This window comes from Oryx dammah, unplaced genomic scaffold (genome assembly GCF_014754425.2).
Source record: "Oryx dammah isolate SB20612 unplaced genomic scaffold, SCBI_Odam_1.1 HiC_scaffold_27, whole genome shotgun sequence".
In the NCBI taxonomy this organism is placed as follows: domain Eukaryota; kingdom Metazoa; phylum Chordata; class Mammalia; order Artiodactyla; family Bovidae; genus Oryx; species Oryx dammah.
The window spans coordinates 22817066-22833240 of NW_024070211.1; the positions used below are offsets into that span (position 1 = coordinate 22817066).

The 16175-nt window shown below is 41.8% G+C and overlaps 1 protein-coding gene across 3 annotated transcripts in view; it reads left to right on the forward strand.

Moving 5' to 3' along the window:
* Positions 1 to 15485, forward strand: part of DOCK10 (dedicator of cytokinesis 10) — a 236615-nt gene extending 221130 nt beyond the window's left edge. For all 3 annotated transcript variants that reach the window (XM_040228471.1, XM_040228472.1, XM_040228473.1), the window contains 6 exons: positions 3407 to 3553; positions 5723 to 5933; positions 7607 to 7797; positions 9671 to 9771; positions 10417 to 10555; positions 14740 to 15485. In XM_040228471.1, coding sequence (XP_040084405.1) covers positions 3407 to 3553; positions 5723 to 5933; positions 7607 to 7797; positions 9671 to 9771; positions 10417 to 10555; positions 14740 to 14856 — 906 coding nt within the window. In that variant the 3' untranslated portion in view covers positions 14857 to 15485. The remainder of the gene's footprint in view (positions 1 to 3406; positions 3554 to 5722; positions 5934 to 7606; positions 7798 to 9670; positions 9772 to 10416; positions 10556 to 14739) is intronic.
* The last annotated feature ends 690 nt before the right edge of the window (positions 15486 to 16175 follow it).

Consider the following 16175-nt stretch of genomic DNA (forward strand, 5'->3'; position numbering starts at 1 on the left):
TAACCACGGCAGATCAGGGAGTTGTTGCCGTGTAAAGTGACACTTTAAAAAGTCAGACTAGCTAGGGAAATGCAGAGGTCACATTTCCTGATGCTTTGAAATGCACTTTTCTCATCCCTTCAGAGCAAAAGCAAAACAGAAACTGCCCCTAAGTTTTCTTCACCTTGGGTCCCTATTTATAAGTCAATTATCTCACAGACAGAGCGTTAAACTTCCTTAAGATAGTCTCCTATTCCTCACTGGGCTTTGCTTTGATGATTTCCTTGGGTAAAAGGCAAGCTCACATCCTAACCATTTTCAGAGCTGCCATTTCTCTGGCTCCATAAGCTCTTACACAAACCCTGGAAGACAGCAGATTAACATTTATTCTGCTACACCAGCTCCTTTGTATTCATTTTATAAAATAGTCTCAATAGGTTTGTATCTCGATGTTCTATAAATTGATTGATTCTAATCATAATTCTTTCTGATCAATCACTTACCAAAATATCAAAATAAGCATCAATAGTCCATTTACAATAAGGAAAAGTGTAATTCCCAAGCAAGAGAACTAGAGTATGTATTTTTAAGCACTCAAAGCTCAGTTAAACCTCATATTGTGTGTATGTGTGTGTGCTCAGGATTGTCTGACTCTGCCACCCTAGGGACTATAACCCACCAGGCACCTCTGTCCGTGAGCTTTTCTCAGCAAGAATACTGGACTGGGTTGCCATTTCCTCTTCGAGGGATCTTCCTGACCCAGGGATCAAACCTGTATCTCCATTGCAGGCGGATTCTTTGCCGCCGAGCCACCAGGGAAGCCTTGCCTTATATTAGCCAGAACTCAGATTGCTTTGACAATGTTTTTCTTTATTACTGTTATCACTATTATTCTCCTCGTAGCCAACAATCACCAGTAGCCTATTGTGTCCTGGGCACTGCCCTTAGGGTCTCCTAAGTCTAAGTCTGTACTGTTTCCCATCCTTCAGACCAAGGAGTAAGAATGAAAGAAAGTCACATGCCAAGACTTCGGCCACAAAGGTCATACGATTGACAATACTGTTCTTACCACTCCTTTTCTGCTAACTCTGGACTCAGAAATTTGTTAGGGGAAGAAATTCACAGTCAAAATGTTTCTTTGTGCTAGTTTTCACACCTTGATGAAAAAATCTTTTCCTGGAATTTGGAAACATTTTTCTCATTGAAATGGAAGTGGTAAATGTTGCTTGAGCTATTGCCCTGTGGGGATTCTGGTTGATGCCCTCAGAAGTCAGTTCTCTTTTGTGTCAGTCTGTCAATTTTAGCCACTTCCTTCTGACCTTGAATCAGACAAAGCTCCATAAAGCATCAACAGAAAAAAACCTAGCAGGCTGGAAGTCATATGGGATAGGGTCAGACTTCACTACCCCTACAGAGTCCAGAAGAATGATAAGGAGAGGCTTTTCATGCTTTTAACATCACACATCACTGTTTTAGCAGTCTGGAGTCAAGGTACTCACAATCCTCTGTATTGGTCTTGAACATTCCTCAGATAAATTATTAAATAAAAACACCTGTGCCAAAAGCAGCGGAATCTTTTCAGGCTATGCTTGGTGCAAATACAAGTGCAAATACATGCTTTTAAGATGTATGCTCTCTAAGAACTGCCTCATTCATCTGTTTATTCATTCAACTATAACAGGCATGGACGTCTCTCTTAAGACCAGGCACTGTGCTAAACACTGGACACGCAGTGTGGAACAAGACACATTCCTGCCTTCAAAAAGCCCAGAGTCGATCAGGGAAACAGCAGGGAAACAGCAAGGAAACAGGCGATTACCTGCTTAACAGGAACTGTGCTGGTCAATGTGCCTTGTTCCTTGTCATCAGTTACAGCCCATTTATGATACCAAGTATACTCTCCGTGATGTTCAAACACCAATGAAAGCGCTTTGCAAGTATAAAGCACCATACCAATGTGAGTCGTAATCAGTGTTCTTAGATCACCTCACATTAGCTGTGGGGGAAAAAAAATAAACCAGCATTGGAATATTTTACCCATTTTTTTAATATAATGAGTATGTTTTTAATGGTCAAAAATATAAAACAAGCAAAAAAAAAAGTATAGCTGAGATAATTTATGACCTCTAGTATCTTCACTCGGCCCTTAAAAGTTATTTCCTGGGCTTCCCTAGTGGCTCAGTGGTAAAGAATCCACCTGCCAGTGCAGGAGACACCATTCAATCCGTGATCTGGAAAGATCCCACAAGCCACGGGGCAACTAAACCCGTGTGCCGCAACTACTGAGCCTGAGCTCTAGAGCCAAGGAGCCACAGCTCCTGAGCCCATCTGCCGCAACTACCGAAGCCCGCTCCGCAGCACAAGAAGCCACCGCAATGAGAAGCCCGTGATCACAACGAGAGAGCAGCCCCAGCTCTCCACAACTAGAGAAAAGCCCGTGTGGCAACAAAGACCCAACACAGCCAACAAAACTATTTTTATTTTTTTTAAGTTGCTTCCTTAGGGTAAACTCTGCAGCCAGAAGATTCCAGATGCACTTGGGTTCTTAACTGCAGACTTTCTCCAGTTATCTGAAGCCACATGTCTTCCATAGGAAAAAATGCCTCTGTGTCTCTTCAATGAGGAAGAATTATAAAGATTGCCCCTGTTATCCTCAAAGGAATCTTCCTTTCCCCAAAACAGATAAATAAATAACAGAGCCTAAAACCTACTTGCTCCTATGACATAAAAATGATGACATGGTTAATTTACTACTTTCAATCTTATGAGGTCTAGCTTTGCAAGAATGTAAGCAGTCTATCAGTAAAGTGAATTGAATGATGAAATTGCATACAGCCGAGTTGCATCAGGCCCCTCATGAAATATTAATGTAAAATAATTTTTAAAGTAGCAGTACTAGGGAGCATAACACAAGTAATTTCTGTTATGGCTTTCATCTCAGAGGATGTGGGATGCAGATCAACCCATTTAGATCTCTTCATGTGCCCCTATAGTTTTTCCTATGCTAGTTTCCAAGACTTTCAGAAGTGTTGATTAAAAATGATACCGCTCTGAAAAAAAAATACCAGAGTACTCCAGACTTTGTGTCCTACACCAAACTACCACAGGAGGGCATTCTTCCCCTAAAATATATACAAGCAGGGATTACCAGTGATTTCTACTAATAGAGAAAAATATGTGGAAGGTACCTCTGGAGGTTCTTTGGTCTGACTGGGGAATATTTGCATTAATGACTGATTCTAATATGATATTTTGCTTTCTTCACTTGATTTTTCTCTGATTGTGAATTTTATAGGGAGCTAACCTGTGGCTTGGATGACAACCAAAAGACTGGCTGTAATATCTAAGTAAATGGTTTTTGTTTAGCTCATGACTTACAGTTGGAGTTCTCTAGTAAAATTGGTGGTTCACTGTATGTCTTCTGTAGGGATTTTTTGAAGAAGAAGAAGGCAAAGAGTATATTTATAAAGAGCCTAAGCTGACAGGTCTCTCTGAGATTTCTCAAAGACTGCTCAAGCTCTATGCAGATAAATTCGGAGCAGACAATGTGAAGATAATCCAGGACTCCAATAAGGTAGGAGAATATTCGTGCAGATGCAAGAACTGATTTCCTTTATTCTTCACTACATTTATTAAAGTTTTAAATTTTTGCCTGACTATGCAAAGTAAACTACCTAAGCTCTTTTGGTTGGTTGTTTATTGGTTGACTGATTGGTGATGGGAGGGGGAGAGTCAAAAACTTTGTACGTGTGTATTTGAGTAGCTTTTAGATAATGTTAAAAACAATTTACCAGCCAGCCCCTGCACCCCTCCCATGGTCTGTTTGCATTTGAATGGCAACCAGAGGGTTGAAGTGATTGAGCCCCATCATGGGCTGGGAGAAGATAGTAAGAAATTATTTATTCAGTAATGGAGGTCTTCCTGGGTCATAAGAATTTTGAAATCTATCCTCTTGTGACAGTACCAGACTTGCCAATCCCATTGTACTAAGCTACAAACATCCAACTAACTTCCTGCTGGCTCCAGAAAGCAAACACTTACATCCTCTAATGAGATTACTCAGAATCTTTCTAATACACTTTTATTCATTTAGCCAACCTTAATTGAATACCTACTGCATTCTAGGCCCAGAACTAGGAGCTGGGGCAAACAGTCTCTTCCTTCCAGGGCTCACAGTTCACACGGGGCTAGGAAAAGGAGGATGTGTGCAAAGAGCTAGTTAAATAGAGTGCAGTGAAGTACCACAGGAGACACGGTCTACGCCTTCCAGTCATACAGGGAAAGCTCAGGGCTGGGGGCTCCCTGAACAGCTCATTCTTGGTTGGGCGATGCCTCACAGAGGGCATGATGTTTGAGCTGGGGATTGTAAAGTGAGAGGTGAGAAGGTATTTGCTGGAAGCAAAGGGTATCTGAGAAACCAGCGCAGGCAATGATGGTGAGTATTTAGGGGGAGATGTGTTTGAGCAATGGGAGGTCTTTGAAGCACAGGTTGGATAGAAGAATGTGACAGAAGATGGAGCTAGAGAAGACAGTTTGCACTCTATTCTACTGGCCTCTGTTGGGCTACAAAAGAGGTCTTTTATCCTTTTCCTCTTTTACAAAGCTGGTATTTAGAAGGATATAAGATCTGAATATAAGATTATATTCCTGCATCTGGGCGGAAGTTGTTGTACGATCTGAATATAAGATTATATTCCTGCATCTGGGCGGAAGTTGTTACAAATGTGTTCATTCTTAACTTGAAAGTTGCAAACTCCTTCCCCCTAAAGAGGGACAGAACTCAAACCACTGTCATGGTCTCCCCCCTACATGAAAAGTAGAGGCAGCTCCTAGTGGTGAGAGAAATGCCAAATCTGGTGTCAGAACAATTGGAGCCTTCATTCCAGCATGCTACCACTTAGCATGGTAGTCCATCCTTGAGAAGTTGGTTGGTCACTCTGAGTCTCCATCTTTTAATCTGTAAAAATGGTTATAATTATATCCACCCTACAGTAGCATTACAAATTAATTCACGAGCCTCCTCAAATCTCTTGAATTAGATAAGCAGTGGATGGGTGAACGGATAGAGAAAGTTGGAAGAAGTTTAAAAACTCTTCAAAAAATCATTAGAAAAGAGGCAGAGAGCGGGGAGGACCTTTTGCCTGTTTTCCATGCTATTTGTCAAACCTACTCACCAAAGCAGAGTTAGTTTAAAAAGTTATATAGAATAACTTATTGCAGATTAGAGAAGCCGAGAAATTGAAAAGAAAAATGTTTGCAACCACGTGACAGGTTATCAGTTAATCTTCTAAACCAATGAGAAACCTCCTAACATATTACAAGCCCATAGCTCATGGCTCCAGTCTAGGTAATATGGCTAACTGTAGAGAGAAAAAGAGATATATTTCCACTCTTAACACGCCTGATTCAAGCCAAAGATGAAGATATTGAATACAGAAAAGAAAGAAAATAAAAGATGAAATATTATGTCATAGCCAAGTACTTTTATTTCAGAGCCCCAGGGACTTAGCATGCTAGCTCCGATTTGCTCTGTCACCATCTGGCTGCTTGACCACAGTCCAGCCAATTACTCTTTCTGTGGTTTCCATTCACCCAGCCCTCAGATGATGTCATTGGCCATTTTCATCCAAGGGAAAAGGGACGCCTCAGGACGCCAAGCTGCAGGGGTACTAGGCTCCCCGCCTTTCTTCCAGGAGCACCCCAGGCCCACCACTCTTTCTCTGCCCACAATGTGTTAAAACAGGTGAACCCCAAGGATTTGGACCCCAAATACGCCTACATCCAGGTGACCTACGTCACACCATTCTTTGAGGAAAAGGAAATAGAGGACCGGAAGACAGACTTCGAAATGCACCACAATATCAACCGCTTCGTCTTTGAGACGCCCTTCACGTTGTCGGGCAAGAAGCACGGTGGCGTGGAGGAGCAGTGCAAGCGGAGGACCGTCCTGACAAGTAAGTGCCGGTCCCCAAGGGCGTGTCCCCCTTGCAGGGTCCTGGGTTAGGCTGGACTCGGGAAATCAAGACACTTCAGTCTTGCAGCGTGCATGCACTCATGCTAAGTCGCTTCAGTCAGGTCCAACTCTGTGCAGCCCTGTGGATGTAGCCCGCCAGGCTCCTCTGCCCCTGGGATTCTCCAGGCAAGAATATTGGAGTGGGTTGCCATGCCCTTCTCCAGGGGATCTTCCCAACCCACAGATCAAACCCAGATCTCTTACCTCTCCTGCACTGGCAGGCAGATTCTTTTCCACTAGCACCACCTGGGAAGCCCCTCAATCTTGCAGACAAGGACCCGACATGTACTAACTTGAAAATGTTTGCCAGGAAGCCCAGACTTCCTCTTGTCCCTTCTCTTTGGAAACAAGATACCCTTGACAAGTCAGCCAAAACAGAAACTGTCATAGAGTTAAAGTCACTTTATCTGCCGCTTCCCTTTAGATCTTCCAGCGGTAATGGTCATAGTGTCTTGGGAAAGGTACTCTGAGCATTCCTCTCCTCTCTCCCTGAACCTACCCTCAGTTATTGCAGAGCCATCTTCTCTCAGAATTGTGTGCTTTGGGGCAAGATTCTAAACCACTCGGGAATTCGGGTTTCTCATCTGTGAAACAGATGCAGAGGGATTTCCTCCACCATCCCTTCCATACTATCTAGATCTATTCTATGAGCTGGTCATCCTTTCCACAGACATTCAAAAAGTGCCTATAGGTGTCGGACACTGTTCTGAGCATTCAAATAGATAAAACACAGTTCTTGCCTTCAAGGCGCTCACTGTCTGATAGGAAAAAAAGAGCCAAGTAAAGCAAGAATTTTAGATGAGCCCAGCATGAGAAATGAAATGGGAACCCCCCAGAGAGGAACTTAAGGCAGACTTGGGTTGTGAGGAATGAACACAGGCATCTGAATGAATGAGACTCAAGGCATCTTCAGAGGTGAGCAATCCTGGGTTTTGCAGTAGGTACGTGGCTAGCAGCCACATCCAAACTATGAGAAAACAGTCACCTTCGGTATACTTCACCAGAACTTTTGTAATAAAAAAAGAAACTAGAACAAAGTTATTATAGTATATGCTTGTTGTTGTTTAGTCCCTAAGTCATGTCCAACTCTTGTGACCCCACAAGGCTCCTCTGCCCATGGGAGTTCCCAGGCAAGAATGCTGGAGTGGGTTGCCATTTCCTTCTCCAGGGGATCTTCCCAAGCCAGGGACTCAACCTGCATCTCCTGCATTGCAGGCAGATCCTTTACCACTGAGCCACTGGGGAAGCCCCATAGTATGTGCTATTCAGTATCTATTTAAGCATTCTTTATTGTGACTCAATGTAGTTTTTATTTGAACTACAAGTTGTGGTGGAAGCTATCATCTTTTCAGTGTTTAGAGACTCTGAAGGTCTAGGCCAGCCTTGGCAATGAGGAGAAGTGGGGAAGAGCATGCCAGGCAAAAGTAGCTGGGAGAAAAGTAAGAGTGTGTGTGAGAGCATGGCACACAGGAGAAAAATAGCTCACATACATAGAGAACGTGCAGGATAGAATGCTCTGAGTGGAAAGACTCAGGGTCATCCTGACCTTCAGGGGAACCCGTGACTTTTCACTAGCCCTTGACCTTGAAAGGCTCTTGTATTGCTTTTGTGCAGCGAGTCACTTGTTCCCCTATGTGAAGAAGAGGATACAGGTTGTTAGCCAGTCGAGCACAGAACTGAATCCCATTGAAGTGGCGATTGATGAGATGTCCAAGAAAGTTTCCGAGCTTAATCAGCTTTGCACGATGGAAGAAGTGGACATGATCAGACTGCAGCTCAAACTCCAAGGCAGTGTCAGTGTAAAGGTGAGCGTCACCCAGAGCTGAGAGGCACATGGTCAGTGGAACCTGGTACAAAAATGATGCCCCTTGGAATTCTTTGACAAAGAGTATAAGAGACATTTTTCTGTTTTTGATACCATCCAACACCTTTATCTGAATCTTTAAAATGTTGTTTCCTTGTGGAGGTACATTAGTGGTGCCAAACACCTAGAGATAAAATCTTTCTTTGGTTTTAGCTAAAATAAAACTTCTATTTTTTTCGACTCTCCTTTCCCATCTTCTCTGGATAAACTGTGTTCTATATTCTAAGTTCTAACAAGTGAATTAATGAATGAATTAGCATGGCTTTTTAAAATCTGTCAGGAACAGACTTATAAAATTGTTCAAAAACAAAAATGTTCAAATGTTTATTCATTCATAAATGTGCATCAGTATTTATGTCAAGGTCCTGAGAGGAAGCAGATGGCCTGTTCCCAGTGAGGAAATGAAGAGAATATAATTAAATAGACTCTTTGGAGAATGTATAAGCAGTATTTAGGAAAACCAAAGAGGGCAGGCACAGGGGCATAAGACTGAGGGACTATCACCCTCCCCAAACCTGAAGACTCGGGGAGAGAAGAGTTAGTGGAAGAAGGGAGAGAGGTGAGAGCCAATCAAGATAGACAGATACAGTTTCTGCTGGGGAATTGCAAGGAGGAAGCCATGGGCCTAAATACTCTGACAGGGCTGAGACTAGGGTGCAGTGAGCGAGGCATCTCCCTTGGGCACAAAATTAAGGGAGCATCAAAAAATTCAGTAATCAAGATAAAATACTACTTTAATGCTCCATGTCTAAAAATCAAAAGTAACTTCACAAAACCAGGTTGAACAAAGTATTAAAATTTTAAATAAAGGCAGGCCAGCAACAGTGCTGCACAGAGCCATGCAGGAGGCTGAGGCCCAAGGAAAACTCAGTACCACTGACCTTGATGCTGACCTGGCTCTCCTCTTCCCTGCCCACCCCTTGTCTATATCCCCATGGCTGACTCAATGATAGTAATTTCTTTAAAGGCAGAAGGCAAAAGAGCCATTGTTACACTTCAAATGGGACAGCTTCCCTCAGCACATGGCGGAGCAGAGGAAGGTTGAGAGGGATCCGAAGAAACTAAGGGCAGTATTCTGTATGGCTCGTCCTCTCTACCACGTGGGCAGCAGCTGGTGATCAAAGCCCCCTGAAGATCCCTCAAATACAGCATTGGCTTCCTCCTTCTTTCACCTCATTCTTCCCAGCCCCACAGTGACAGGCAAGGATCATAAGCTCTAAAGGATGCAAACCCCTTCACTAATGAGAGCCTATGCATGCTTGAGAGCATGACCAAGGCCTGGCATTGTGCCTTCATTCAGCAAATCTAGAAAGTCCCTCCCTGGACCAGAATCTGCCAGACTGTCCAGTGAGACACGATAAAACAGCGGTTCCCAGCACGATGCCAAGATCACGAGCACTGTGGAATGTCTCTTATTAGTAGCTGTGTGTTTTCTTGAGTGTTTATAGGGGGAAAAGTGACTAGCCCAGCAGACATTTGACTTCACAGATGTTGAATTTATTTAAGTAAATAAAGATGAGTCTAGTTTTCAGAGTTATTAGGAAAATAACAGCGCTTGCCGAATTTGTGGATATAGCAAAAACATGACATGGTGGCCACACGACTGAAGTTTAGGAAGGATGGCAATGAAGTGTGGAGTTCAGATGCGTCCTCTAGCAGCTCACTGACTGGTCTAGAGACAGCAGATAAGACAGATACAAGGGGATGTGAGAGAATTGGGGGGGCCACATGGTGGAGGCTCCTCTTTCTAGCCATGGAGAGGACTCCATGGAAGAGATATTACCATTCTTAGCCAATTCTCTTCTCCCCAATAGGTTAATGCTGGACCAATGGCCTATGCACGGGCTTTTCTTGAAGAAACCAATGCAAAGAAATACCCTGACAACCAAGTAAAGCTTTTGAAGGAAATCTTCAGGTAAGACTTTCTCTGTTGAGCTGTCCTTCCTTGAATTCCTTCAGACAGGGTGTCATGAATGAATGCCCCCAGGGAGCCACCTGACAGACCCTCTCCTCCATAGCCTAGTTTATCAGCAGCCTGACTTCAAGTTGCCACTTTCTTATTTTGTTTTCTTTTAATATTTATGTATTTGGCTGTGTCAGGCTTTAGTTGAGGCATGCAGGATCCTCATTACATACGCAGGATCTTTCCTTGGGGTGCACGAGCTCTCTAGTTGTGGTGTGTGGGGCTTACTTGCCCCACATATATGTGGAATCTTAGTTTGCCTGACCGAGGATCAAACCCACCTCCTCTGCATTGTAAGACAAATTCTTAACCCTTGGATCACCAAGAAAGTCTCTAAATTGCCACTTCTGAAAGTGAAAGAAAGTGAAAGTCGCTCAGTGGTATCGGACTCTTTGCGACTTCACGGAATATACACTCCATGGAACTCTCCAGGCCAGAATACTGGAGTAGGTAGCCTTTCCCTTCTCCTAGGGAGCTTCCCAACCCAGGGATCAAACCCAGGTCTCCCACATTGCAGGCAGATTCTTTACCAGTTGAGCCACCAGGAAAGCCACATTCTAGGGTTGCTTGTTAATTTGCTTCTTGCCGTCACTAAAGGCAATTTGCAGATGCGTGTGGCCAGGCCCTGGATGTGAATGAACGCCTCATCAAGGAGGACCAGCTGGAATACCAGGAGGAACTGAGGTCCCATTACAAGGACATGCTCAGCGAGCTCTCGGCAATCATGAATGAGCAGGTGAGGCTTTCCCTGTCTATGCATAGGAAGTGCCCATTTTTATCTCCCATGCCACAAAGACAGGAGTCTTTCTTTTCCTGCTACTGAAATCCCTGCACTTTCACGAACACCTTGTTGCTGAGCTGTTCTCTCCCCCGTGTACATCACCCCTTGACTCAAAGGAGAGAGATCAGATTGGAGAAAAATCTGTAGAAAAAGAAAATTGAGAACCCAGATGCTTTCCAGTTTTCAGAGATATTTATCCAGACCAGATGTGTGTTGGTTTTCTAGAACAGATGATGCCTAATTAGACACCAAGAGCACTAGGTGACGTTCCTGCTAAAGTTTATTACCATGCCCGATGCCCCTGATTCAGGACCTCACAACCGCCAGGCTGGGATGTGCAGTTCCACAGTACTGCCACTAGGGGTCTCTGCACCATTCTCAGGAAGAAGGCAGGAACTTAGGGTCCTGGACTTTTATGGTCAAGGTTGCCTCTACAGAGTCTGAGCCTCTAGAAAATATGCAGATTGGGAAAAACTTAACCCTCCATTCCACAAACAACTCATTCATGATTTCAGTATGTTCCATAAGACTGCACAAAATGTGGACATTCAATAATCACTACTTTGGGGGGTATTGAGAATCAAGTGGCCAAAACCAAGGTCAGTTTGTTTGGGCCTACTTCCAGCATCCATCAGCCCTCACACTCCACCTGGACGTCTCTTCACCCATGGTCCCTTCAAGGAGTTAGATGTGTTCTTTACAGAATAATGAGGGGGAGAACTTGAGCTAATCTCCCAATAGTGCCTCGTGCATGGTATCCATTCATTAAGTATTAATTCCCTCTCCTTTCGTGAAATGGAAAATAGTGTTTAGTGTTATTAATAAATAACACTATCACAAAACATGAAATGTGTCATACCCTTCTTTTATTCTAATTAAATTTTTTTTTCTTCTTTTCCATCTCCTTCTACCCACATTTTAAGTTCTCCATAGCAGTTAGAGAAAGAAATCGTTATTTGACTTGTGTTGCAAAGAAAAAATCTCCCTGGATAGGATTTTTAGTGGAGAAAGTGTTGGTTTGGAATTGTTAAGGGGTGATGGGAATTAAATACTCAGGAGTGATGCCTTAACAGATGGGGAAATCATAAATCTGAGAGTGAAACAAAAAGAACAAGCAATTGGAAAAGATGACAAAGAAATGCTTGTTTCCAACTGTAAATTGCATCTGACCTTGAAACTTTGGGCAAAAATGCTTTTCTCTTTTTTTCCTGGCAGCTCTGTCGCGGTCCATGTTTATACAGCTTCTGTTCCTCTGTGTCTAGTATTTCCCTCAGTACTGTAAGCAAAAGTGGTATGTTTTTCTTTCCTTATGTCTATTCTGTCCTTTGTGGCCTTCTGGTCTACCTGTTCCTTTTCCCCAGACACCTCCATAGTCACAAGTGTTCTGTAAATGCTTATTTAATTAAATCAACTTTGTTTCCATTTCAAGGTAGGTCAATATTAAAATAAATAGCCTATTAAAATCAAAAAGCTAATTAACAACTTAGCGTTTAAAAGAAAAATATATGTCCTATCAACTTCTAAAATATATTTGAGCTCATTTGTATCCAAAATGAAGAGTCATTATATCTCAAAGGGCTTAAAAAAAAAAAAAAAAAACAGAGACAATGACCAGGTGATTTAGAGGAAGGAAAATAACTTTTTTTCTAGAAAACTTTTGCTAACAGAAGCAGAATTTGACTCTGGGCTTCCTAGAAACTGATGTAAAGAAACTAATGGATTACACAGGTCTTGTTATTTAGCAAAAGAATTAGATCTGTTGGCAGGAAAGATTAACTTTCTCCTGGTCCTGAGCCTCTATAGTGATTTGTCACATATATTTTATATATGGACAATGACTACAGTGTTCACAATATCCTCAAAAAAAAAAAAAAGTTTTCCTTAAAAATGTCTAACTCTATTATATGGCCATTCCACATTTCCATCTTAGATTAAAATGAGGAAAAAATATTCACTTCTAACTCTGAAGAGGAGATTCTAGAAGAGGCACTATTTAATTGATAATTATCAACCATAAGTTTAAGTTAACCATAGCAAAACTATGTATTCTGCAGCAAAATAAGCTATCTTTATGACAAACATTGATAAGTGTCTTGAGTTGGTTGTAATGTCAGAAATAGCAAAAGATGGGGTCCTTAAAGTCCAAAGTAGTTTTAAAAAGTGGGTGTAAATCTCAATTCAGATTTGTAACAAAAAATGTTTGCTTCTTTCCTCGATATTTTTACTAAAAAGGCATTTGACCCTAATGTTTGGGTTGGCACTCTAGTAGAGTGAAGGGTAGTCAAATTTTAGCATAATCCTATAATGCATGAATGAGCCTTAATCTGTGACGCATGAATACCTTTAAATACCTCGATACTCATCCACGTATTCTGGAAACAGATACATGTATAATTACAGTGAAGAGAGGAATTCTACCATTAAACTTGTTAACAACAGACACAGAGTTAGAATGGATAGACAGACATAGAAAAACAGAAATAGAATTGATTATGCAGTTCATTCCGAGAGCGTCCAGAAAAGTCTAAGGTAAAAGGCAAATACTAAAGCCACTGCTTAATGAAAGAACCTTCAGTATAAGGAGTGGGATGGAGCGGGATGAAGTAGTTGCTCATGTGTAAAAATGGAGATGTGGACGTGGAGCTGCTAAAGTGACAAACAGGCAGTCACTTTTCAGACAGCACCTTTTCAGACAGCCAGGATGCCAAGCTATTTTAGAAATGGCCAAAAACCATAAAAGCCTCTTTTGATGGAGGCCAAAGTAATACATATAACTACTGGATGAAACATAAGATGCTGATTTGCTGTCTGTTTCAACGTTTAAAATGATGACAGCATAGTGAAGTCAATGCTGGTAATGGATAGCAAATATTAAAAAAAAAAATAAAACAGGGAAAGGAACACATCTATTCTGTTACGGTGCCAAGCAGGGCAGATCCAAAGGCATGTTGCTTTTTGAGTTTCAGATACGTTGTTTGCCAATGTATTTAAACAGAACTTGTGACACTGATCATAAGGAGAACTTATTGGTAGTATAAGGTACACAGACGCTGTGGGGACAGAGAAGCCATTCTCTCCTGGAAAAGCAGGAGAGCCAAAGCCTGGTGATGTGTAAAGTCAGTGAGAAAAACAGGAATTTTAAATATTCATTAAGCCTCTTCTGCACCAAGGTTTTAGAGGTGCCTGGGGTTTCTGGCATTGTTATTGTGTTCGCATATCATTAGCTGAACAGATCTGACAGGGAAGTACAGTTAGGCATATTAACATTATTTTCTAAAGTAAAATCAGGTCAAGGTAAATTTTTTTTTTCCTCCTATTTCCATTAATGCAAACATTTAAATGAGGCTTCAGATGTTTTCTTTGGGGGCAGATTTTGACAATACTTATTATGACCTTTGCAAATAAAATAAAATTCCAGAATTACTCAAACACATCGTAAGATTCATTCACATTTAAAAACATATCTGATAGTTGAAGAGAATCAGGAAATTACTTTAAATCTGGCCAACATGGCTGAGATGTAGGCTGGGGAAAAAAAGCTCTTCAGATTATACAGAGTGAAGTAAGTCAAGTAAGTCAGAAAGAAAAACACCAATACAGTATATTAACGCATATACATGGAATTTAGAAAGATGGTAACGATGACCCTATAGGTGAGACAGCAAAAGAGACACAGATATAAAGAACAGACTCTTGGACTCGGGGAGAAGGCAAGGGTGGGATGAGTTGAGAGAATAGCATTGAAACATGTATATTACCATATGTGAAATAGATCACCAGTCCAAGTTCAGTGCATGAAACAGGGCACTCAAAGCCGGTGCACTGAGACAACCCTGAGGGATGGGATGGGGAGGGAGGTGGGAGGGGGGTTCAGGATGGGGGACGCATGTACACCCATGGCTGATTCATGTCAGTGTATGGCAAAGCCACTACAATATTATAAAGTAATTAGCCTCCAATTAAAATAATTTTTTTAAAAACTCAAAGAAGTTTGATAAGAGCATTTTCAAAATTTGCAGATTCCTTGTAGGGAAATTTTTTTTTTTAAGTCAGTGTTCTGGGTTTTGCTTTAGTATTTGAAGTTATTAACATAGACCTCTCTATTATCGTTTTATCGCATTGTTTTGTCCTGTCTGAAGATTACCTACCGGGACGACCCATCAAAGCGAGGAGTGGAGCGAACTTGCACTCGAGTAATTAACAAGGCGGCTCCCTCTATGCCCACGGTCTCTGTCTCACCCGGTGGAGAAGTTTGAGAAGTCCACAGCGTCGGACACTCCTCCTTCAAGGGAACTCTGAATTTGCAGCTAATCTCGGGGAAGAGAAAGATAACATTTAATTTATTTGAAGTTTTTATGGTGGTATTCATATTGTTTTTTACCTCGCTAGCTTGAGAATTTTGCCAGCCTCCAGATTTGCACATTTCTTACATTTTTTTTCCTTTGAGTGACGTCGATCGAGCCAAGCTGAATATTTGCTATGAAATTCCAATGAATGCGTAATTCAAAAGCTGACTGTAAGTCTGCTATCCGTCACATTATGTTCAATACCCAGTCCTCGCACACATATTTTAAAGGTCAAAGTGAATGTTTTTGTAACATTTAAGCGTATTTCAGATGTAAATAGAAGATTGTAAAATATACGGTTTTTACCAAATTTAAAAGAACCTTTTTAGGTATTACTTATGACAGTGCTAAAGTTATATGAATAACATTTCAGATACTGTTATATTAAAATATTTGTGTATGTGTACAAAAGTGTTGATAAATACTAATCTTTAAAGTTTGTGGAGTTTCTTTATTTGTAATATATGTGCTCTTAAAAGCAATGAGATGTGAAATTATGGAAGCCTTTTGTTGTTCATAGAAATAAAAAAAATACAATTACTTTGCATTTGGTTCCCTCTTGAAGAGTGGGAGAGTTGCCACTAAAAGTGGTTCATGGGACCGGGCAGCTGCTGAATGCAGTCTTATGATTTATGATGCCTTAGCAAGAAGTCAGGACAAGGACTTGAACCTCAGCTGGACAAGATTCAAAGATCAACTAGACAGACCAGGGTTTTCCAATCCCAAGAGATAACTAGACCGATTGGAAGAAGATACATTGAATCAGAATCTTAAGGGTTATAGTAATTTTTAGGACTCTGCACAAATATTCCGTTCTATAAATTTGTGATGGGATTGCACTTCCGTACCTTTTTTTTTTTTTGGTTGCCCTGGGTCTTTGTTGCTTTGCACGGGCTTTCTCTAGTTGCAGGAAGAAGCAGGGGCTACTCTGTTGCAGTGCACAGGCTTCCCGTTGCAGTGGCTTCTCCTGTTGTGGAGCACAGGCTCCAGGCGAGCAGGCTTCAGTAGCTGCAGCATATAGACTCCGTAGTTGCAGCACATGGGCTCACTAGCTCACCAGCTTACTTGCTCTGCAGCATATGGAATCTTCCCAGCCCTGGGATTGAACCTATGTCCCCTGCATTGGCAGGCTGATTCTTATCCACTGTGCCAGCAGGGAAGTCCTTGTGCCTTTTTTGAAGCTAGGCTTGACCACTCTTTAGCCACTGAAATGTCAGCCAGTCCAGGTC